This window comes from Equus caballus, chromosome 2, assembly GCF_041296265.1.
Source record: "Equus caballus isolate H_3958 breed thoroughbred chromosome 2, TB-T2T, whole genome shotgun sequence".
NCBI classification, from domain to species: domain Eukaryota; kingdom Metazoa; phylum Chordata; class Mammalia; order Perissodactyla; family Equidae; genus Equus; species Equus caballus.
In genome coordinates, this window is record NC_091685.1 from 13920519 (window position 1) to 13944165 (window position 23647).

Genomic DNA, 23647 nt, shown 5'->3' on the forward strand with positions numbered 1-23647 from the left:
TCCTCTTCCTCCCCACCACTCCCACTGACTGCAGAGTCATTCTCGAGCATTCCCAAGCCCCACGGGGGCTTTCTTCCTACAAAGAGAAAAACACTGAGTTTATTTGTGCGCTCAGGGTAATGGACAGCCCTCTTTCGCTCCTTGGAGAATGCCCGCACACTATGGAAGAGGCCCAGCCCCGCCCAGCCCTGCCCTCCCCTTCCCCTGCTAATCCCTCCCCAGCTGCCCCCCCAGCGCAGTCCTGCTGCTGTATTTCTCTCCTGACCTACAAGGCCCCTTCAAGCCCCTTCCTAAGCCTCCCCCAAGCAGAGACAATCCATCATGCTGTGGGACCGTGACACACACAGATGGGGGAAGCTTCACAGATGTCTCTCACATAGGCAAGAGGGGAAAAGTGCCGTGTAACTTAAAATCTAAGGACGTGCTGGAGACTCTGGGACTGTGAATTCTAATACTAGCCAAATACTATTACAGCAAATCTGATTATATAGAGCCCAAATCTCCACCACACACAAATTCTAATGGCCCCTTTATTTCACACAATATCTGATAATACAAAATCCCAGAATAAGAAAAGATGATGAGATTTGGATTCTCTGACCTGGGCCACTGCCCCGACATCTCACCCTAGTCAAGTCCCTTCCTGATCCAAAGACTCAGTTTCTTTAATTCTAATATTACCTTTCTTCTAAATAAAATGAAGGGGAGAAAAAGGTCAGAGGGACACCAGGGCTAACCCTTGTGGGAGGATAGAAATGGAGGGAGGTGAAGCAGCTGGCTATCATAGAAAAGGGCTCTGAGCCTTTCTCCTTCCCTCTGTCCACACTGCCATAAAGCCCGAGTGTACGAAAGGATCCTACATACACGCTAGCCGTTAATGACCCTGTGTTTGGCTACGTCAGTGCTTCTAACAATAAAGATTATGCCACTGGACTGTCCTTGAAATAGTAACAGCCATTATGAATTGAGCACTTAGTATGAGTTAGCAACTACTCCAAGCATTATCTGTGTATTTAATCTCATTCTGTCCTTCACAACAACCCTTTAAGATTGTATAATTCCCACTATACAGGTGAGAATACTGAGGCCCAGAGAGGTTAAGTCATTTGCCCAGGGTTACAAAGCAAGTAAGCTAAAGGGTCAGGATTTTACTCCAGAGGCTGAACTCATTAACTGCTATGTTATATTGCCCCCGACCTGTGATCTGAAACACCTTCAAGTTGAGACTCAAAGGGGAAAATGCAGCATTTATTCCTCTAACAGGTATTTATTATGCTAGGCCACTCTGACTCAGTTCAAATCAAACCCCAAAAAGCGAGGTCAAATGAGAGCAATATAGGATTAGCTGGCACCTTAATGGGAATCATATACCTGAAAATAAAGCGAAGGTCTCTCCAGGGCTGGCCCTTGTCCCCTCCCTACAGCTTTCTGACTGTCTGCTCCTCTAAGATGGATGCAAAGCCCTAAGTCTCAGCCTGCAAATGAATTTCAGTAGAAAAAGACAACCCTCGTCTGGTGAGTCACACTCAGGCTTACTGGGCTTGATTTCTCATGAGACTATACCAAAAGGTTCCTTCTTCACACACGCAGCTCTAGACGTTCCTAAAGCTCCGCGTCTGCTGCACAGAATGTACTGGACGCAGCACCATGTCTCCCTCCAAAAACACAACTTTCATTTCCTCTAGGTCATCTTCAATCAGACGCATTCCACAGAGAAAACCGACGGTCAAATGTCTGAAGTGCCAGATGGTTATATGTGTCTACAAAACCCCCACATCATTTGTGTGTCTCCAGCTTCAACCAGGATGTAGGTAAGAACTTTCTTTCTAAAATACACACCAAAAGCAGATCCGTATTTGTGGACTCCACGATAGCGGATGTAACGCTGTGGGAAAACATTTGGGAAGGGAATACATTCCAATCTTAGGTTTCTAGAGAGTTAGGAGAGAAGAGCAAATTTTAAATTATTTTTTAAGTTATGGAAGATTTTAGTACCCAAAATAATCAACAAAATAAGTCTATATTTGAGAAAGGTAATTGCACACGTCTTGAAAAACTCCCCACATACCTTTGTCATTATCAAACTTCAGGGCATCAGTAAATTCTTTCTTTCTTTCCTCAAACCTCTACCCTTTCATGATAGCAGTCTCATAGATACTATCGAGCGCAATGCTGAAGGGCGGCAAATTGATGAAAACGTAGAGGAAAAATTAGATTATAATCACCACCATCAATGTATTCAATACTCAGCTAACATATACTGAACTCTTTGATGTGATTGGCACCAAAGGGAAAAAAAATTTTTTTTAACACTAAAACTAAAATGTGATTAAGATAATAAAAAAGTGTGATGCATTAGGTAAGCCTGGAAGGAGATGAACGACTCCTATTTACTCAGCATCCACCAGGTTTCCTCATTCATACCACAGCCTATCACTTCTCCAGGCCTAAACTCACAGTCCCAATTCAGGATCTTTTCCTGGAAAAGGCGTAAGAGACGAAGTAGGTGAGAGTTCCTTTGCGGAAAATTCTCTTCCTTGCCCCAAAGAAAGAGATATTTACAAATTCCCATCCTGTAGCACACACTTTGAGGTTACAAAGGATAAAAACACACTCTAGTGTTCAACCACAAATGCCACAATTTAAATGGTATTTTTTAAAAAAATTTAAGGCATTGTAGCTACTACATAGCAGTAAGTTATTCTTAAGTCTGTAGTTCATCTCTCTTTAAAGGGGTAAAAGGACACCGAGAAATGGTGTTAAACTGTTGGAAGAGAATACTCAAATCCAAAAATTATTGTTATTTTGGTGTCAAAATCGTGTAGATTTCACAATAAAATGTATCATCACTCCAAATCGCAAGTAATTATAGAGAGTACATTCCAACATGTGCTCTATCTATTGACCAGATGGATGTAATAAGAGTTAAAAATATGAAAAACCATTACAAAAATCTAACTCTATTAAAAGTATTGTCACACCAAATCCCGAGTATTTACAAAGACTACATTTCAACGTGTGCTATTTATCAACCAGATGGCTGTAGCTAATAAGGGTTAAAAATAAGAAAAACCAATATAAAAATATAATTCTATTTTTCAGTTTCCTCTTCCCTGCCTCATGAGGAAGGGGGGTGGGGAGGGAGAGAAACTTTTGTTATTTGGATACAATGTGTGTTTTTTGTTTTCAAACAAAAAAGGGCCACCAAATAATCAACCTGGGGCTGCTGACCGGAAGGCAGCCCCGGAAAACTTCCCGTGGGAAGAGTTCCAGAAATTGCCCGGACTTTAAGGAGCCCCGCTGTGCTGGCTGTGAGCCTCCGACCGTCAGAGGCGACCGCGACTCGCCTCGCCCGAATACCAGCCATCCTGCCGATTCGCGAACCTCCGGACTTGGGAAACGTTCCCCGGAACGTTTTGCAGATTTGAACTGCAAGACGGGGAAAACATTTCGAATCTACAGGAGAAACCTCGAAGTCTTCGGGCGCCCAGGGAAAACCGAGATCCAGATGCGTGTGGACACGCGTCCATCCCCCCTCATCAACGCGCCACTCCCTCCTCCCACTGCCGCCTCCCCCCAGCCTCGGACCCCACGCCCCCTCCCCGCGCAGGGGCCACCCCCGTACGCCCGCGCAGTGTTCCCCTCGCCTGCTCACTCCGCCACCCGCCCACCTGCACCTCCTGCCCGGTCCCCCATCACCCGACATCCGCGTGGGCGTGCCCCCTCCCCGGTCACGCTCCCTCCCTACCCCTCACTCGGTCCCCACACTCTCTCTGCGGCTCAGACGACGTACAGGAAACGGACTGAGGGCTCGGTTCTTAGTGCGACCTGGGGGCGCGGGCCGTGGAGGGCGGGGCGGGGCGGGGCGGGGTGGGGGACGAGGCCGGCGCTCGGGTCCCCGCGGCCGCACGGGGCTCCCCTGCCCAGGGACAGCGCCCGAGTTCTCCCGCCGCCTCCAAGTCCGGCCGAGCGACGGCGAGGTCACCAACATTTCTGAAACCAATTGAACGCCATCTCGGCGGCGGAGGCTGAGGGGTCCTTTTCAAGTGAGCCAACGGTGCCCACTCTGTGGTCCTTCCTCCCCCGGGCCGCCTCTCCGCGCCCCCTCCCCCAAACGATCAATTACCAGCCACCCTTCTGCCGGGAGCGGCGAGGGGCTGGCTGGCGGCCGCGAGGAAACGGCAGCCCGGATCACTTCTGCATGACAATTGATGGGAGGGAGGGCGCGAGGCGAGGAGGGAGGACGGCTGCGGTGTCCGTTTTCTCACCATGGTGATTAGGCATTCCGGCCGTGCGAGGAGGCAGCCGCCGACCAGAGCGGCGCGGCGTGGAGCGAGGACGGGGGAACAGAGCGGGAGCGGGAGCGAGCCCAGCCGCCGGGCGGGCGGGCGGGCGAGCGGCGCGCCGAGCCAAGCCAAGCCAGGCCAGATGGCTCTGCAGCCATCAGGGACTGCTCCCGTCCAGCCCGGCCCCACTTTAGCTGTGCAAACATTTCTTTATCCCAACAAGACAATTAAACCCAGCAACATGAAAAGGAGTCTCCAGGACTGTGTCAGGAGTGAACAACCAGAAACAACCACACACATCACAGGAGTTCTTGCCCCCACCCCCTACCCCCTGGAGGGGGAGGAGAAAAGGGACTCCGGGAGCACCCTGGGAGCAGCTGAGAGCGACAATCAGGCTAGGTCTGGGCAGTCAGTACAGAGGAAACCACCTGACCCATCTCGCTCTGGCGATTTGCTGACCCTTTCACACTGGTCATCTGCTCCAGCTACAATCCAAGAGTTCAGTCTGGTGACCTGGGAACTGCCCCAAACATTCTCCCCAGCAAGAGCAATTCTCCTTAAAACCTAGATTAGGGTCCCTGCCTGCCCCAGTCCCAGAGCCCTCCTAAAACCCGCCTCACCCCCATGATGTAGCTGGCCCTCCTCCTTCTGGGCTGCCCTGGGTCTACCTGGGCTCAGTTGATTCGATTCTTAGGACATAGGGTCTGCAATGATACATTCCTTTAGAAAGACACATCTCAAATTACAAAATACCATCTCCTACTCAGGGCTTTGGGGACCCAGAATGACTTTTCAAACATATCAAAGATGAGAGCAAAATAGAACATTCAGGAGCTGCTGTGAGCAACCTGGCTTCCTGCCTGCCTTCCTGTGAATCTGCCCGACCACAGGGAAGGGCCAAGGAAAGAGGGCCACTTACGGTCAGTGCCCAGTGCCCACCCCTGAAGGGAGCCAGAAGGCAGGGTCAGTCATCACTCCACGCAGGCTGTTGTGGTCCCTTTCAGCCCTGGGGTGAGCATGCATACTAGCCAACTCCAATTTGGGCTGAGAGGCCGGCCAAAGACTGTGTCACCCAGGCGGGAATCTAGGAACAGGGGTGGCCCTCAGAGAACAAGCAGGAAATGCAGGAGATCAGAGCCAGAGTGCTAAGGGGGTAATAAATGTATAGATTCTAGCACAAGGCAGCAGACAATACTTATCTTCCCTTTTGTTGTAAAGTTTCCTTAATGAGGAGATGTTTATTTTAAAAGCCCTGGGAAACATATCTGTAGACACTTCATCTGTAAGACACGTGGACTATTCGTAATTGGTCCATAAATTTTAGCATCATTTCCCTGGACAAGGAGCCTTGGAAATGGGTTCAGGGGGTGACAATAAACAGGAGTTACCTCAGTCCCCTTCCTGGGGAATTATGCATCCTCCACGAACAGCTTCTCACAAAATACTTCTCCCCTTTTCCAGGGCAAATAAGTCAGTCCTGTCGAGTAAAGGCTTCTTTTTTTCCATAGAGCCCAACACCTACCTTAGGGATCACCTGTGATGCCAGGTAGATGAACAGGCGAGCAAGCCGGACTCATCTACTAGGAGAGAGAAGACTTTACCCAAGTAGCTACATTTCTTTCTACAAAAATGCATATTTAATCACAAATCTGCTATCAGTACCCAGATTTAAGGAAAGAACATGTGTGCATTATACCATGTCTGCAGGCCCTGCTTTCAAATGCTCTCAGATGTGGACATATCTGCATATGGATGCAGTGTGTGAGCAGGGGGTGGCTGCGACAGTAAAAACTGTCAGTGTTTCCATTGTAAAACTGATTTTTCATTGACCTAAAACTCAGTCATAAAACTTCTACACTAAGGGACACACACACACACACACACACCCACTCACCCGCCCCTACTGCAAACAAAACCCTAAAGCTAAATGCTTATTTAAGAGTTTTACTGTTGAACGTAATTAAAACATTTTTTTACATTTTATGACAAATTTATTTTATGTATATGAAGAGGACTGAAAAATGAGTCAATGCCATTAGAAATTAACTCTACATTTTAAGAATTAAAAAATTAAAATATACATGGTTAATTTTGGCAATCTGGGCAGAAGCCTCTGAATGCTGCTACTCTGCTCTTTTGAACACTCTCTATCCTCTCTCTTCTTGCCTCCCCACCCCCCTCGCTGCCCCATCTACCCCTCAAGCTCTCCCATTGGAAGCAGTCCTGTATACTGTCACTCGATTATCTGAGAAATATTACTTATTTCAAAACGGTTCTGTAGGGAGGACCTGAAAGGCATCTAGTGGGAATAATCAGGCCTTCTAACGGCCCTTAAATATGTATTTACATAAAACAGACCATAAATATCCCGACACACGTCGGCATATGACAGGAGCCAAGAAAGCTGCAGCGGACTTGGTCACAGTGCCTCCTCAACCTTTCCCTACAGGAAAATGTTTCTTGTGCCTTCCAAAAACTCAAAATCACAAGCACAAATGCTCCCCAGCACCACCCTGTGAAGGCTGCTGCCCCACCTAAGGAAGGGAAAGAGAAAGGAGCACAGATCCAGGGTTATCACAGGCTAACCGGCTCCTCTTCACTTTGCACCTTTGTTTCTTGTTAAAGATTAGTCACAAACGCAACTCTAGATAATAACGTGGGTGTACAAACATCCGACACTCACAAACCCGCCTTTAGGTTTAATGTTTGCGTAAGAGAAAAAAGAGACAACAAAGTACTCTCTAAAGGGAGGATATTTTAAGCAAATAAAAGAGGAGAAGGCTCCAATTTATGTAACACTACAATTTCAAATAAAGAAGTTTCCCCACCCTTCTGATCAGAATCTCATTAATTTCAAGGTCAGAATTCCATTTCACTTTGGGAGACAGACTCATTTAATTTTTCTCCACCCAGGCATATTCCTGTGTGAGGGATCCATCTCCATAGGGGATGGCACCACCACACAATGCAACCCAGGCAAACAGAAGAGTTATGGCTTTGACACTCGGAGGGGAATGGAGATCCCCATCTATGGGTTCTGACTTGACTAACAAGCTTACTCCTGCTCTGCGGGTCTGAGACAGGTTTGGGCTAAAAAGATAGGAAAATGGAGACAAGCTGGATTTGTTAGGAGAGAAGAAAGGAATCTTGATCTCCAGATGTTACTTTGCTGCATATTAGTTTTGAGAGGATTTCATTTTCAACTTGTATTTGGAGACAAAAAGGAACAGAATCTGTCACACCCTAACCTAGGGCTGTTTTAGCCAGAGGTCAGATTACAGCTAGCCTTGATCACTTGCATACTGACAAATGAAAACTAAACTAAACTAAAATAAAACAGAGCAACACAATGCCAATCCATGTTCTGCAGGTATATCCAAAAAGCAGGATCATAACACATACACACGCGCACACACACACACACGCGCGCGGGCGCGTGCGCACATGCGCGTGTCAGCTGTACAAAAAAGGAGAAGGTGGCAAAGCCAAGTGAGAGAGCCCACACGGGCAGCTGTGCTGTCACAGAGCCGCCTTACTCCCTTAAGTGGGGAGGTCTCCAGCTTACAGACGCTGACATAAAAGACACACTCACAACATATTTCAAAACCAAAGAGCGATGGATTTACAAGGCAGGTTGATTTTATGATGACTTTTATTGAAAAGGTACGCTGGGTTTAGGCAGATGCCTTTTAGCGCAGGAAAGTTAACACAGTGCCTAATTCAAGGAGACAGCCTAAGGAAGCAGTGCCGACAGGGGAGAGAGCTGCAATGTCTCTATTACTCTCCTCGGCATCATAAAGAGAAGAGAAAAAATGGCATTCGTGTTGGTGGTTATAGAGAGGACGGGAGCACAAAAAATAGAGAAGAGGGGAAAGCAAACCTCGGATGTAGTTTTCTTAAGAAAATAAAATGAAGCAAATCTTAGAACAAAGGGTTGGGTGGAAAAACACCCTCAGTTCATAAATTCTCACCAGGCTTGAAGAAAACTGCTCTGTCTACCCACAGCCCAAAAGCTTCAAAACACAATTATTTTCTGATTATATCAGAGGAGAAGATTGCAGAGTTCAGCACTCCTAATCCACAAGTTCCACATAAAGGTTTAGTTCCAACTCTTAGTGAGTCTAGCCAGGGCCCAACAAGGCACTTGGAGAACATGAGAAAGCTGTTCCATAAGCAGAAATTAATAATAGTTGTGAACATCAAATATGGAGCAGTCACACGGGTCAAGCATGTCTAGTCCTAAAAGTGAGCCTCAGGATAGGGATCCAGCAAACCTGTGAAATCCCAAGAGAAGTCGGCTCTCTAGCCTTGCGATCGCAAGGAAAACACAGCTGTTTGAAATGCTTTATGGTGATTGACGACACCTTTGTCCTTCTCTGAAAAATAGCCTGATGTGGACAAGGGCTGAGAGTTGTGAAAATAAAATCGTATGGAGTCAGCTGGATGGGATACAATGGAAAAGCTAAAAAATAATACGGAGATCAGAGAAACGTAATGGGGAGAGCACAGAGAGGAGGGATGGAGGAGTTCTTTCAGGCCCCCCAAATTCCCTGGGAACCTACGCTGTCTAACGAAATGACGTTCATGCCACTACACATGTGGCACCCCCTTCACTCCAGAGTCCCCAGAGAATAAGCCAATCATGCCCTGGAGAGAGGCGGTGCAGAGGCCAACTTGCCGCTGGCTACCCTCAGAAAAACATTTCCTACCAAAACTATCAATGCTCATTGACAAGAGACAAGTAAATGTTAGCACTCCACAGCTATCGAACGGGAAGTAGTTGGCCCTTCCCATTACCAGGAGCGTGAAAAATGCCACCGACCTGTTGAACACTACTGTAAGGCAGGGCTCACTGCGGGCTGGGGAGGGCTCGCACCGAAGTACTTACATCTGTCATTCCGATCCTCTGGGCTCGATGAGGCTTCCCGATCCGAAATGAGGCCAGAGACAGCAAAAATCTTCTTCCCAGTGTCGTCAACCTTAAGTGAACCGGGGGAGCTAGATGGCAGCTGTGTCCCAAAGTCATATTCCTTGCCATCTGCATCTGAGAAGCGCAAGTGGGGAGACTCGGTGTCATGGCAGTTCTTAAGTCGCTTGGCCGGCGTGAAGGCTGACTGATAACTCTCTCGGTCCTCAGTGGAAGCAAAGGGACGGAAAGCCCCCACTCCACTGTGATTCAGCATACTGATTGGGGTGCAATCTAGATTTGGGGGAGCAAACTGAGGGTGGAGGTGTAGTAAAGAAGGGGGAAAATCACGATTGGCAAAAGTGCCTGGCACCCCACCTTGCCGATGGTACATAGAGGCAAAGGTATAGGAACCGTTGGTGAAGGGAATATGCACATCCTTGTCTACTGAGACAGGTACACCAAAGGGTCGTGGCTGCTGACAAGGGATGGAAGCATCACGGCTGGCCTCAGCCGTGGACGCCAGGACCATCAGCGCTGGGGATGCCAGGGGGTTGGGGAGGTAGGACGAGTTCTCCATCTTGAAGGCTGCCCGGTGTAAGTCCATTGGAGTCTCTTTCTATGGCCGGCGTCACACAAGAAGCAGTCTTCCCTGGGAGGGAGGCCAAGCGGCACCTGGGATCAGGGCAGGGAATATTACTGGGGAATCATCCCCTTCTAAGACCTGTGGAAACAGCAGAGAGAAAAAAAGAGGGAGGAGGAAGGTCAGGAGGAGGAAAAAAAGGGAAACCCCAAGTGATCGAAACACCATCCTTCTGGCTTACAGATGCTCGAGCAAGAGACACCACAGGCTTTAGGAGCCAGTGGGCAGCAGCCTCAGACCATTTTCATTCAGGAAAATCAATAGACAACTTACTGTGATGTACGCGTAGCTGACTTTGGTCCCTACACGTTCCGGGTGAAATGCGCTTGAGCCCAGCAAAGGAAAAAAATCATAAAACCTCCAAATACAATATTCCCTGAGCAAATGAGCTTTGGAAAGCCAAGTCACCCAGTAGATTAGGTGGGGTCTCTATTTTAAAGGGCTTCCACCTGCACAGACCACTCATGGCAGGCCTGATGTTCAAACAGAGACCAGGTTCTACCTATGTGACCCCCCCCACTTACGCATCCTTTCTTCATCTCCCCTAACAACGCCCTGATACTGACAAATCCCTAAATCAAGCACATCTAGACCACGAACATCTGTACATGTTAGTTGGTACAAACTCTACGTGTGGATAAATCACACACATTGACACATACATAAACACATATCTTCACGTATCATCTAAGACCGTTTCCAGAAAGAAGTGCTATGCGAAGAAACAACGGCAGCATTCTTTTTGATACACACTCCTCTCGAATCACGCAGGCTCTCTCTTTTTCTGAGAAGGAACAAAACCTTCATCAATAAAATGCCTGGCGTCTCTGACAATATTTAAAAACATAATGGGTGCCTTTGGCATATGTTCTCTACAAGCGTCTGTCTTCCAGGGGCAGCAAAGAACGGATTGGTAATTTTAGTTACTAATGTACTGGCTCTTAAGTAGATTTGTAAACAGCCTCGAATTTGCCATTAACATTTAGAGCAAAATGTTAACAAAATTTCTGACTTATTTTGCTCTGCTTATTGGCCTGGTCAGAGTTGATGTCCCATAAAGGCCCCGGCAACAAATTGGAGCTCGGAGACACTTCTTTCAATTTCCCTTTTAAATTTAGGTTGTACGTTTTCATAGCCACTGATTCCGTTCCCAAATTTATTTTGAATGGGGGTGGGGGAGGGTGGGAGAAGGACTATATATCAAGTCGGGATAATATAAGATGAATACTAGGACTTATTAGCTTCAAAAATATACACTAAAGAGAAACCTAGTGAAACTCAAAGTGTAACCAAAAATCACCATATGCTACAAATTTTATCCTTCAAATTGAGAGTCATGTCTCAAATAAAATTTACCCCCTCCCTTAAAAAAACCCACCTAGATAATGGGGTTTCTTTGGTATTCCCTCAAATAGAGAACTTTAAACTGTAGATGAATCCTCCCGGCTTAATGCAGCGCAAAGAGAGTATTTCCTTCTTCCATCCTGTAGCAGACGTGTCAATGACTATTATTAATTGGGAAGATGAGTGCACACCATCAGACTGTTTCCTCATTTGGCATCTTTCCTTATAGACATCATTGCTAAATTACCAGATTATGTATCTCACATTAACGGATTTTTCTCTCTTCCAAATTTTAAATAACTTTCCTGTCAAGTTAGAGCAGTGCAGGGGGTGATCTGCCAAGGACAGCCAGTTAGCCTGACAAGTCTGGGAATCCTGTTCTTGGCTGTTTCCAAATCAGATTAATGGTCACACAACATGGACGCTCTGAAAGTGGCTCCAAGCCTGTTCCAAGGGGTCGAAGCAGCTCTTCGCAACAGAAATAACTATCTACTTGTCTATCAACAAGCAATATTATATGAAATGAGCTGGAGAAAAGACCAAACATAATACACTGGGGGTCAGGAGAGGAATGTTTTCCCCCCCAAAATAATCATCACCCAGAGGATTCGCTTTCTACTTTTACTTCCTGGATCACCTCATTATGTTAAATGAGTTTCATAAATTAGTAATCTGGCGACAGCACCGGACACTCCAACAGAACACGGTGAATCACTCAAACCTGGTTATTCATTTGAAACTTCATTACACTGAAAATAAATCACAATATTTTTCCACGCCGCATCTCTTTTACTCTACTGTGTGGGCGGGCGTTGGTCTCTGTGGGGGACGGGGGGTGCTTTCTTCTTTTCCCTTTTCTTCCTTACCCCTCCTCACATTAACAACCTGTATAGATGAGGCTTCAGCAGACCACGGTCATTATGAAAATCTATAGTTAATACACTCCCAATGTCAAAATGTCATGGGTTTAAACACAGAACCCAAAATAAGAAAACTAACTGACCCTCTTAATTAAAAAAATATGGATTGTAAGATAATCAGGTTGATGGAGCATTTGGGTGAGTGTAAAGAACCGGGCAAAGAGAAAGTAACTAACTGTTACTTTTCTGCCTCTATGCTGATTTTTTTTAATTTAGCACTTCGTGCAAATCCAGATTAAAATAACTCCAGTTATTGATCCGAGCAGTGGAATTGACATTAATTTTAGTTCACTTCTCACTTTGCAAAGGGATCAATAGGAAGTAATAACAGCTGACATCCCCGCTGAAAGGAGGAGAAAGAAGGGCTGAAGACAGAAATCGAAAAGCAACCAAATAAATCATCAGCTACTTTTCCACGGCATCAGACAAACTCCAAACAGATTGCAAAAAGTCTTTGTTGAATTAACTAAACAAGGAGGAGGGATCAATCCACGAAACTAAATAAATTGTCTGGCAGGCAGTGAGGTTGGAAGGAGGGACCAACAAATATTGAGTTTTTAAAATTTCAAATCCTTGACGGGATGGGTTTGGGTCAGGTCTGTACGTGTGGGAGAGTTTGTTTGTTAAATCACACAGCCGACCCTGGTTTAAAGTGATTACAAAACGCCAGCTAACTGAATAATTAGTGAGATTACTAATTGCATGGTTAAACATGCCAGAACCAAGACAAATGAAACGAAGAAGCTGGCGTTTGGAACGTGAAAATGTCTGAGGCTGGGCTGATGCGCAGCGCTCCGCGCTCTACGGCGCGAACTAGCCACTTTCGCATTGAAAAACCGAAAGCCAGACAGAAAGTCCCAGAGAGTGGGCAGTCTCCCACCCCAGCCTCTGACCATCCCTGCCCGGGGTCTGGGCTTCCTGACCCGCGCCGGGATCCGCGTAGAAGGAAGCGACGCTGCTGCTAATGCTGCCGGGAGCCAAACCCACTTGCAAATGACGGCCACAAAGAAAGCTGCAAAGCCTCTTCCCCGGAGCCCGAGCTCTGAACGCCCACCAAACTACGACTCTGCTGGCAATTAAAACGCACACACAACACTCCTCCGCTTATTACAACAGGTGACATTTTTGTGGTCTTTGAACCGTTTCCAAAAGCCAGGAATTAAAATAATAGAACAAATTAAACGGTATTTTTCCTTTGCATAAATAAACTTTTAAAAAATTAACAGGCAACTTAAAAAGCAAAGAACAATGGGAAATGGGGCCAGGGGAGTAGGGGGCTGTGAAGAATTCAGGAAAGAATTTTTTTTTTCTTAAGTTCACAGACTTCTTCGCTTGAAGAGAATTCCCGCATACCAAATGCCCAGGGGGTGTTTGGAAAGACCGCTCTAACAGAAATTTTACCACCATATGCAAGAGCTCAGGAAGCTTAAGGCTAACACGGTTCCAGGGCTGGGGCCAACGCCTGCGGTTCAGACGTGGCCGGGGATCGGTCCCAGATTTGGACCCCGATCCAGGCCGGGCTTGGCTAACGGGTGCGAATCCGAGACAGCCCGGCCTGTCCGAGTGCGGGGCTGCGGGGCCGCCGGCTCAGCGAGCGGGTGCAGAATGCAGCCGGTAAGAGTCTTAACCGGGAAAAGCCAACTCTTTTCGGGAAAACGGAGGCGGAAGAGGTGAAGGCGAAACCTACATAAACTGGGGGCCAACGCAGAGCCGAGCCCACCACTCCCTGGCCTGACCTCTCCCTCCAGGTCTCGGTTGCCTTTGCACAAAGAATACTTTAGGTCCGACAACCTCCTCACCAAACAATCTGCTTGTAACTTTGGGGAACGAGGGCGCCGGGCGGGGAGGAACGGACAAGCGCGAGGGGCCCTGGTCCGCAGCTGGTCAGGGCCCGCGGGGCAGGGGCTTGGAGGAGGCTGCCTTCGATCAAAGTCCAAGGACCTCGTGCCCCTGCACAGCCCCGCCCCGCGGGTCAGCCAGGTCCGGTCGCCGCGCGCCACCGCTTCGGCGGGCAGCCACCGGGCTCCTGGATTCCGGATCTCCTGCACAGGCGGGCCGGCGCCGGGCAGCCAGGCCCTCCCCGATCCGAGACTGCGGGCCTGGGGTGCCGGAGGGAGGGTTCTGCCTCTCGCGCCGCCGGCGCCTGGCCGCCGCACACGACGCAGCTCGCAGAACAGGTGTGTGTCCCTGCTCCCGGCCCGCCCCAACCCCGTCGGTCGCCAGCCGCACGGCGCCGCCCTGTCCTCGGCCTTCCCCCACCTCGTCCCGGAGCGCAGCGAGCGAACTCACGCCACTTTTGCCGGCTTTCCGCGGGCCAGAAGGGATGGGAACGGAAGACGCCCGCGTCGCTCTTCCTCGACGCTCTTTCTGCCTTTCCCCCCTCGGCTCCTTTTCCATTTGCGGGAAGGACCCCCGGGATGGGCAGAGGAGGAGGCCAGGCACCCCTGCCCGCTTGCTCCCTACAGTCTGACCCGCCGCGGCCTCACTGCCCGCCCTTTTTTCTCTTTATTTTCTCTCTCCCTCCCCTTTGCCCCTTAAGCCGAGTCTGGAGCGGAGGCGAGAGGCTAGACGTGGCTGGTTGGCATCGCGGGCAGAGAGCGCCCGAGTCCTCCCTCTCAGCTGCCCCCGGGGCAGGGAGGCGGCGCAGGCCGGAGACCCCGGGCAGCCCGGCCCGGCCAGGCAGGGCTGAGCTCCACGCGGAGCGCCCCCGCCCCATGCACCCACCCGGTGCCACGCGCGCCCGGCTCGGGCCCGGCCCTGGCCCTCCGCTGGAGCCGCCCGCGGCCCGGGCCCGAGAAAGCAGCGCGTTCTTAACGGGAAGCCAGAACGCTTCCTCTGCCTGCAGGCAGCCCGAGCCCCCGCTACCTCAGGGCTCCCGCGCGCCCTCGCCGGCCGGGGTCCACCCGGGCCTCGAGCTCTTGGAGGGGTTCCTGGAGCAGAGGACGGCCCCGGGCATCCCCTCGGATGGCCTCACCACCGTGGGCGGCCTCGCCCTGGGGGCCACACGGAAGCTCTCCGCCCAAGTTTGTTGTGCCCTGGAAGAAAAGGCTTTCCCTAACAAAGCACAAAGGCGAAACGCCCAGGCCGAGCCCTGAAAAGCCCGGGGTTGGGGAGGGGGGCGGCCGGAGGCTCGGGAGCGCGGCAGCGGGGCCGGGCTCCGGGCGGAGAAGGTCGCTCGGCCCAGGCTGATGAGCGCGGCGCCGGCGGCCGCCGGACTCCAGCGACCGGCGTGCTCGCTGAAAAGTTTTGTTCTCAAGTCAGAGGAAGAGAAATTGTTACTCAGTTTAACGCAGGTCTAAGATAAAAACAAAACTACAAAAAGAGCGACTCGCCGCTGTCTCCACGGTGGTCCTCCCACCCGGCTCCATAGAAGCCGCTGGGAGAGAGAGTCCCGACCCCGAAAATCCCGGGAGACCCCCCGCGGGTCGGGCTGCTCTAAGACCAGGCGGGTCCCGCCGCGCGGAGCGGGGAGTTTACCGGTTGCATTTCGATCGGTCCACCTCTGGGCCAGCACCTGCCTGCTTCCTGCCCGCTGCGGCTCCCCCCACCCCACCCCCACCTCCCTCCACGCCCTTCACACCCGCCCCGGCTGGGCAAAAGTGAGCCGAGCACCCTGGGGCCCAAGGCTCCCAGCCTCGCCTCGGGTGCCCCACTGGGCCGGTTGTGTGTTGTGTGGGGGCGGTCGGGGTCCTTTCTCATTCGGATCGCCCCTTCCCCATCCCGCCCGCCGCCTCGGGCTCCCCACGGAGTACCACCGGTCCCGGCCCCGCCGGAAATCACCGCGGGATGCACAGGGGAGCCCGGCCAGAGGGCATTCTCGCCATCGACCCAAACAAAGTGAGAATGGGGCTTATTAAAAGATGGAGAAAAGAAGTCGGGCTCTCTTCCCTGACTTGTCCCCTCACCCTCCCTACTCGTCCAATTCCCGCGTCTGGTCCCTCCCCCTCGCACCCCCCCCCCCCCAAATAAAACACATTAACGAAAACTCAAGACGGAAAGTTTGAGTGAGGCAGCGCACGGCGTGCGCAGGGCACCGATGCGGGAAGACACCGTCGCGAAGATCTAAGACGCGCCAGTCCAGGTCCCAGCCCCTGCCCCTGTCGGGGGGGGGGGAAGCCGCCCGAATCCCTAGGAAACGGACCCGGAAAGTTAGCCAGGTTCCTGAGCAACCCGGCCACCCTCGCACCCAGCCCTCTTGTGTACGCACACACATCCACACCCCTTTCTGGTCACCATACTTGCCGTGGAAATTCCTGGGGAGAATGGTCGCACTTTTCAGGACACGGAGGGAAGAAGGCGGTGAGTGTGGTGCATGAAAAGTCCCGGGTGCGCAGAGCCGGCGGAGGCAGCGGCGGCGGCGGCGGCGGCAGCAGCAGCAGCGGGCGGCTGGCCCCGGGTTTGTGCTCGCGAGCTGCCTGGGATTGCATGTACAGATCAAGAGACTCGGTTGGTGTGAGAGAAGGAGCAGTGCTGCCTCTCAGCGCTGGCTCTAATCAGTGAATGAGCCTCCACTCTCCCTGGGACTCGAAGACACACACACACACACACACGCTCGCGCACGCACACACACGCACACATTCTCTCACACTCACACACATACAGGCACTCTGAGCACTGAATACATTAGGGCACTAAGGGACTCTGGGAAATGGAGTCCACACCCAGGGCACTCCTGGAGAACAGACCTGCTGGCCCTCACCAAAGAGCTCGAAGTCTTGGGGTCGAGAGACGTTGTGAAAACTGAAGAGACCTCTGGCTTTTGTTCACATCCCTCTCTCCAAAGATCTCAGTGAATGGTTGGGTGTCCTTCTTCTTTCTTTCAACTAAAAGTGACCAAGAGTAAATGGGAAATCTTTAAGACGGACCCCTCCTGCGGCTAAATGGCCCCCAAATCCTGGCTCCCTCGTAAATTCTGCCTTCTTCCAGAAAAATCTTACCTACTGCTTTGCTCCTGGAATGCTTCTCAGGGTCTCTGCCCACAGTAATAAGATAATAAATGAATATAAATAAAACTGTAACTTTTAGAGGGAATGGAGAGGGCCTACCTTAGCACTCAAATTTCAGAATAAAAAATTTTATTGGCATTTATATTTGCAGCTATTTCTTTTCAAATCGTTAAATATATCGTCCTTGGGGCCAGCGCGGTCGTGAAGTGGTTAAGTGCACACATTCTGCTTCAGTGGCCCAGGGTTCAGCTGTTCGGATCCCAGGTGCGGACACGGCACCGCTTGGCAAGCCATGCTGTGGTAGGGGTCCCAAATATAAAGTAGAGGAAGATGGGCACGGATGTTAGCTCAGGGCTGATCTTCCTCAAAAAAAAAAAGAGCCGATAAATATATTGTCCTATAATTCACCATGTACAGAAAGATAAATAGGGGAAATGGATGGAGACCTCACATTCCCTGAGTGCCTTCTAGGAGCTTGGTTTCTGGACTAAATGCCTTTACATAATCTCGTTTAATCCCTAGATTAATTCTGGAGATAATATTATCACTATTTTATATATAGAAGAGGAAACTGAGGCCGAAAGGCTTTTGTAATTTGCCCATAAGAACATGGTTAACAAGTCTAGGACAGCAGGTAGTCCTAGGTCTGAAAGCAAAGCCCAACCAAAATCTAAAAATCGAATCCTGGTTTAAGAAATCATTCTTTTGTTTTGTGGCTCTATTTCTGAAACCACAGATTTCTCATCTGGAAAAAAAAAGGGGTAAGGGGTGGCGGGGGAGGGGAAGTACACACGGATAGTCCACCCTGCAAAGGACCACATGGGATCAGAAACTGTGACCTAAAAACACAGAGCCCTCAAAGTCTCATTCTTGCTATAACTTCATGATCCTTTTTACTTAAATTTTACATTAAGGTAGCATCTAAATATTATGTATGTTTAGGTGTACACTTATTGTTTGTATTTAAAATTTTTAGCTAGCAACTCTTGAAGTAAACAGTTGATTTGATCAACCTAGAGGTCTATGTTTATGACTGTTTCTGTCTCTGTAATTCGTGGGATTTGGGTTGTTTATTTATGAACTTCTAAGTCTTTATCCATCTTTAGTCATTCATTCACACAGCAACATTTATTCTATTAGGCACTATTCTTCCGTGCTGGATTTTAAGCTTCATGAAGGCAAGAACCAAGTTTGTTTTACGCAGCATTATTCCTCAGCATCTAGCAGCCTCATTCTCTTAGATGAATGAATAAATGAAGATATCAAAGTAAAATGAACATGCAAAACTTCTGCCCCCAAAGAGCTCACCATCTAGTAGAGGAAACTAGAGTTAGAACACAATTTGACGGCTGCTGTAATTAGGGTGACCATGTATGGAATTTATTGGTCTGAGACAAGTTTCATAGTGAAAAGGAACACGATTAATAATCACACTGAGATGGCAGGCATGAACAGGAACCATCCTGAGCCAAGCAGGTTGAATGGTTACTCCAGCTACATAAGGTGTTTCGTTCGTTTATTTAACAAGCATTTATTGAGAACTCTCTGTGTGGTGTGTTGAAGGAACTACAAGCCACTTGATTTTCCTGGAAATTGAAGTATGAGGTATTGAGTAGCAAGACATAGGAGAAGATGGGCAGATCACAAAAGGCTATGTATACAAGCTAAGGAAAGTGGCTTTATCGCATAGATGAAGAGAAACCCCTAGAGGGTTTTTCAGGGGTGTGACATGATCAGATTTCTGCTTTAGAAAGAGCACCACTAACTGGGTGAGCAGGGTGGAGTCTAGATAGAAGGCAGGCAGATCAATTAAGAAGTCTATCACAGAAAATTCAGACAGGATACAGTAAGGCCTGAGTAGGATATTGGAATGGAGAAGAGGGGACACATGACAGTACGATCTAAAAGGTGGAATCAACAGTATTGAGCCACTTACTGTGGTACATGAACACAGAAGGGAGACCCTATATAAATCCTAAATAGGATTTTATTATTTATAGGACAAGATGCTGTCTGTGCTTTAACTTTTGTTAGTAGTAAAAGGCTTCCTCAGATCAACTTATAGAGTTCCCATCAATCCAGGGCACATTCTTACAAGTAGGTGCTATAGATAAGAAGCCCTGTGTCAATCATCAAGCCACACAGTTTTAACTGCTACCATATGCAATGGTCTGCACTACGATGCAACTGCTTAGGAATTACAGGAAAGACTCACTGTCTATAAAGACAATGTAAATGAAACAATTAAATGCACAAAACCATAGCAAAATTATATAATTCAAAACTGCAAATGTCATACTTCACTAATTCACAGGTCGTATGTCCAGCAAACCCAGCTATCCAAAACACAGTGAACCAGGAAATAAGCAAAAAGGGTCCCAGAATGGCCAAAATAAACATTACAAAGGCCGTGCACTAAAGTTAACACATTTTACTCCTAGGAGAATTCCTCAAGCCTTCACTCAGGGCCGATTTACTCTTTCTTAGGTACAATTCTAATAAGCTTGATTATTTGGCTTTCCCATTCACAGCTGATTAAGACTGTCAAATTAAAAGGGGGCAGCCATTAAAAAGAATGAGATAGACTTGGAGGAACTGACATGCAAGGGTGCCTATTGTGTATTGTCGAGTGGGAAGAAAAGCAAGTCATATCACAGTCTGCATAATGTGATTTGATATTTGTATATACACGAGTGTACACACGCATTGACAGAACATGGCCTGTGGGGACATGCATTAAACTGTAACGATGGTTATGCCTAGAGTATGGGAGTGTGGATGTAGGTGAATGAGTGGGTGGGGAGCCAGGAAGGAAGGGAAGACTTTGACTTTTTATTTCAAATGCTTCTGTTTGTTTGTGTTTCAGAGAATATATATTAGTTTTGTAATTCTTTTTTTCTTTTTTTTTGAGGAAGATTAGCCCTGAGCTAACATCTGCTGCCAATCCTCCTCTTTTTGCTCAGGAAGGCTGGCCCTGAGCTAACATCCGTGCCCATCTTCCTCTACTTTACATGTGGGACCCCTACCACAGCATGGCTTGCCAAGCGGTGCCATGTCCACACCCGGGATCCAGACTGGTGAACTCCGGGCCGCCGAAGCAGAACGTGCCCACTTAACCGCTGTACCACTGGGCTGGCCCCTAGTTTCGTAATTCTAATATCCATGAAAAAGCATATACAAGGAGCAAGGGGCAGTGTTGTGAGAGCAAGCACACTGGCAGCAAGAAGTGGTGACCAAAACACAAGAAGCGAGCACAAGAACTCAAAACCAGGCGAGAATGGAGTTATTTGGTGTGGCAGCAAAAAGCCAGATCCCATCAGTGGCCCCAGAAGATGTCACGAATTCCAAACTAGCATAACCTTGATGCTTTCGGGGATAAGTCATCAAGGGACACATTATGCTCCGTATATTTTACTTATGAGAGCAAGCGAGTTTGTAAAAACTTAGAAAAATAAATTCCCACCAAAAGCAGATTTTCAGACTTTAGGAAGTAAATTTGAGTTGTCTGGAAAATATACTTTTGTGGAACACATCATTCACTGAAGATGAGAAGTAAAGGGGATACTCCTTTCTAGAAGAGCAGAGGTGATGCAGAGTACGGAGCGGTCCATAAATCCAATATTTAACAAACATTTATTGAGTGCCTACCAAGTGACAGTCACCAAGGACCCAAACACAAATTTAAAACTAGTCCCTGCCTTAGTCCAGCCACAGAGATGGGTAAGGAAACAGTGAGCAGTGCTGTACCATGTGAGCAGTGCTGTAGTGGAAATTCTGCGTGAAGGGTGGTGGCAACGCAAAAGAGGTGGGAGCTGACTCCGCCTGGGGCTAGTAGGAAAGAAGGCAGAGACAGACGTGAGTGAGTGTTCAAGAAATAAACATTATACGGGATGACATTTAAACTGTGTTAAAAATGACTATTATGAGCTGACACTTGAGTTGAGCTTTGAAGGATAAGTAGGGTTTACCTACGGAGACAGGTGGGAAGTGCACTCCAGGATGAGGGAATAGCAGATGCTAAGGCACAGAGACATGAAAGTTCTTGGCACGTTCAGATAGTGCATTTCAAACTTTTCCACAAGAAAGGGGTGCTGGTGGATGGTGGTGTCTCAGGGCAAGCCTGAAAGGACTTGCCACTAGTTTGGAATTCACGTATCCTTTTTTTTGTGTTGAAAAAAGTCAATGGAAATTTTGCCTTCAACTCCACAAATATATTGTGCTTTAATATAAAACAATATTTTAAATTATTTACCACCTGCTAAAACTGATGCTCCAAAAAGACACACCACATTTATCCAGTGCTTTCTCAATCCCACGTGTAACACTAAATAATTCAGGGGTTCTTGTTCCTAATTTGAAAAACAAAAGTATAGAAGATATAAGGGTGCAATGGAAGAGTACATCAATGGACTGTGAAGGGTCTTGTTTGTCATGTTAAGGAACTGGATGTTCCAGTGTCTAGCTAACTCCTAGTTACTTCCAGACTCTGCTCAGGCATAGTCTCTTCCAGGAAGCGGTGCTGCCCACCAGTCCTCTCATCTCCTCAGCCCGTTACCATAAGATCCTATGCATTTATCTATCCACTTACCACATTGTGCTGGAATTATCGACTAAGTATTCAGACTTCTCCACAAGACTTTGATCTGCTAAAAGCAGTTGTTTTGCATAATACTTAGCACAATAGATACTGATATCTGTCGGACTGAATTGGTTTGAATCTGAGGACGAGATTCAGGAAGCACTATCTGACTTCCCAAGATAGGACAGGTGCTGCTCTGTATCCTGCCCCAGAACTGTGTGCTTACTCTGTCAAGGCTAGTTTAACCTACATATACTGCAACTGTCTGCTTACTTGCCTGTCTCTTGGTCCAGACTATAAGCCTCTTGAAGGGAGGGACTGTTTGCTCATCATGGCATCCTGAACACTTAACACGTGCCTGAATCAGCACAGGCGGTGATGGATGACTGTGTAGAATGAATGAATGAGTAGCCATTAAAAATTCTCAAGACACGGATGACACAATCAGATCAGAGTTCAGAAAAATAACTTTGGAGGCGATTTTAAATGTAGACTGGAGAAGGATAAGACTGGAAACAAAGAAATTAGGGGAAAATTTGCAAAAGAAACATAGGACAGGCTGGTAAAAGACTGTCTTTTCTTAACAAATGTGTTTCTAATTGGCTAATCTGATTAGATGTTTGTATTTATTTTACAAGGCTGATCTCTTTATTCTCTTAGGCTTCCCTGCGGAGGATATTCAGTTACTTCGTTCAGGAAGCCTTCCCTGACCCCAGCCCCCACCAGGATGTGCCTTCGTGTACATCTGGAGGTCATCGAGGGCAGCGACTATGTCTTATTCATCTTAGTATCTCCGATGCCTAGGACATGCCTGCTCAATAAATGTTTGCTGAATGAATGAACACATAAATTGATCTATTAGTATACTGTACTCAAGCTCGACCAAGACATGGAGGACCTAATGATCCCCAGTGTGCAGGTTTCTGGATACAGGAAACAGAACAAATAAAGCAAGACTGGATACGGAGGTGCACCTATTCCACAGGTAACACAGGGTAAATTTCTCTCCCTGACCCCTCCATCCTCATTCTGAAGAATAGCTCTCATTGAGTGAAAATCAATAAAAGTCATTTTAAGGGAAGTAGGTTTAGAAAAACGCTCTGAAGAACGAGAAAGGAGGAGGGGAACTTCAAGTTTGACCAATTTGGACTTTTTTTTTTTTATGAGAACTTGTAAGCTTCGAAAAGCCTTTACAAAATAAAAAGTCTGCTTTTCACACCCCCTTTCCAAAGGAAACTCCCCCACAGACAGACAAACCAATAGTCTTTTTGAGGTTCCCAGAAGAAAGAAAAAAGAAAAAAAGAAGTCCACAGAAGAAACAATAAATTCTCCATTTCTCAGGTTGACATCAACAAGAAACTTCCTGAAATAGTTGCAGACAGCTCTGAGAGACACCAACCAATATCGATGAGGAGATTGGCGCAGCAATCTAGAAACAAATGTTTACATGCTCTGGACAAGGCATTGGGAAGGAGTTTTAAAAGATGTCAAAAAAAAAAAAGACACAAGATGCACTTCCTATCCTCTAAGAAGCTTGTGGATTTGTGGTGGTAAGTTGTAATCAAAAGAAAAGTTAAATAATATCCAACTCAATTATGGTGCAGGTGAGATTTATCAAATGAGTAACAGAGGCAAACAGTTGTAGGATTTCAAAGGCCAAAGAGACCACCAGGGTTTGAGGGGGTCCTGAAGTGTTTGGAGAGAAGTTTGGATTTAAGTAGGACATTGAAGGAGATAAGATCTGAATATGGAAGAATGGAAAATAGCACGAGAATAATGCCAGTGCCACATCAGGAAACAATTTACTCATGACTGCACCGTGGAGAGGATTTGCAATGGTGAGAGTTATTAAAATTTCAGATGAAATATAACCCCACGGTTAAGAATGACTGAAGGCAGATCTGGGTTTGAATCCTGTTTCTACCGCTTATCGGTTGAATGACCTTGTCACATTTATCTTCTATGAAGCTCAGTTTCCACAACCTTAAAATGGAGATGGTGTTAATTACACCTACCTCATAAA

The 23647-nt window shown here is 47.8% G+C and overlaps 1 protein-coding gene across 9 annotated transcripts in view; it reads right to left on the bottom strand.

Annotated features, from left to right (window-relative positions):
- The window catches only part of RNF220 (ring finger protein 220), a 218842-nt gene extending 202110 nt beyond the window's left edge, over positions 1-16732 (bottom strand). For 3 of the 9 annotated variants that reach the window (XM_023631355.2, XM_023631352.2, XM_023631347.2), the window contains exons 1-2: positions 16342-16683; positions 9175-9916 (exon numbers count right to left, since the gene is read on the bottom strand). In XM_023631355.2, coding sequence (XP_023487123.1) covers positions 9175-9799 — 625 coding nt within the window. In that variant the 5' untranslated portion in view covers positions 9800-9916; positions 16342-16683. Of the gene's footprint in view, positions 1-9174; positions 9917-14964; positions 15193-15576; positions 15651-16341 lie in introns of those variants that run through there. The other 6 variants (XM_070260088.1, XM_070260086.1, XM_070260085.1 and 3 more) reach the window with 4 other exon arrangements.
- Between the last annotated feature and the right edge of the window lie 6915 nt (positions 16733-23647).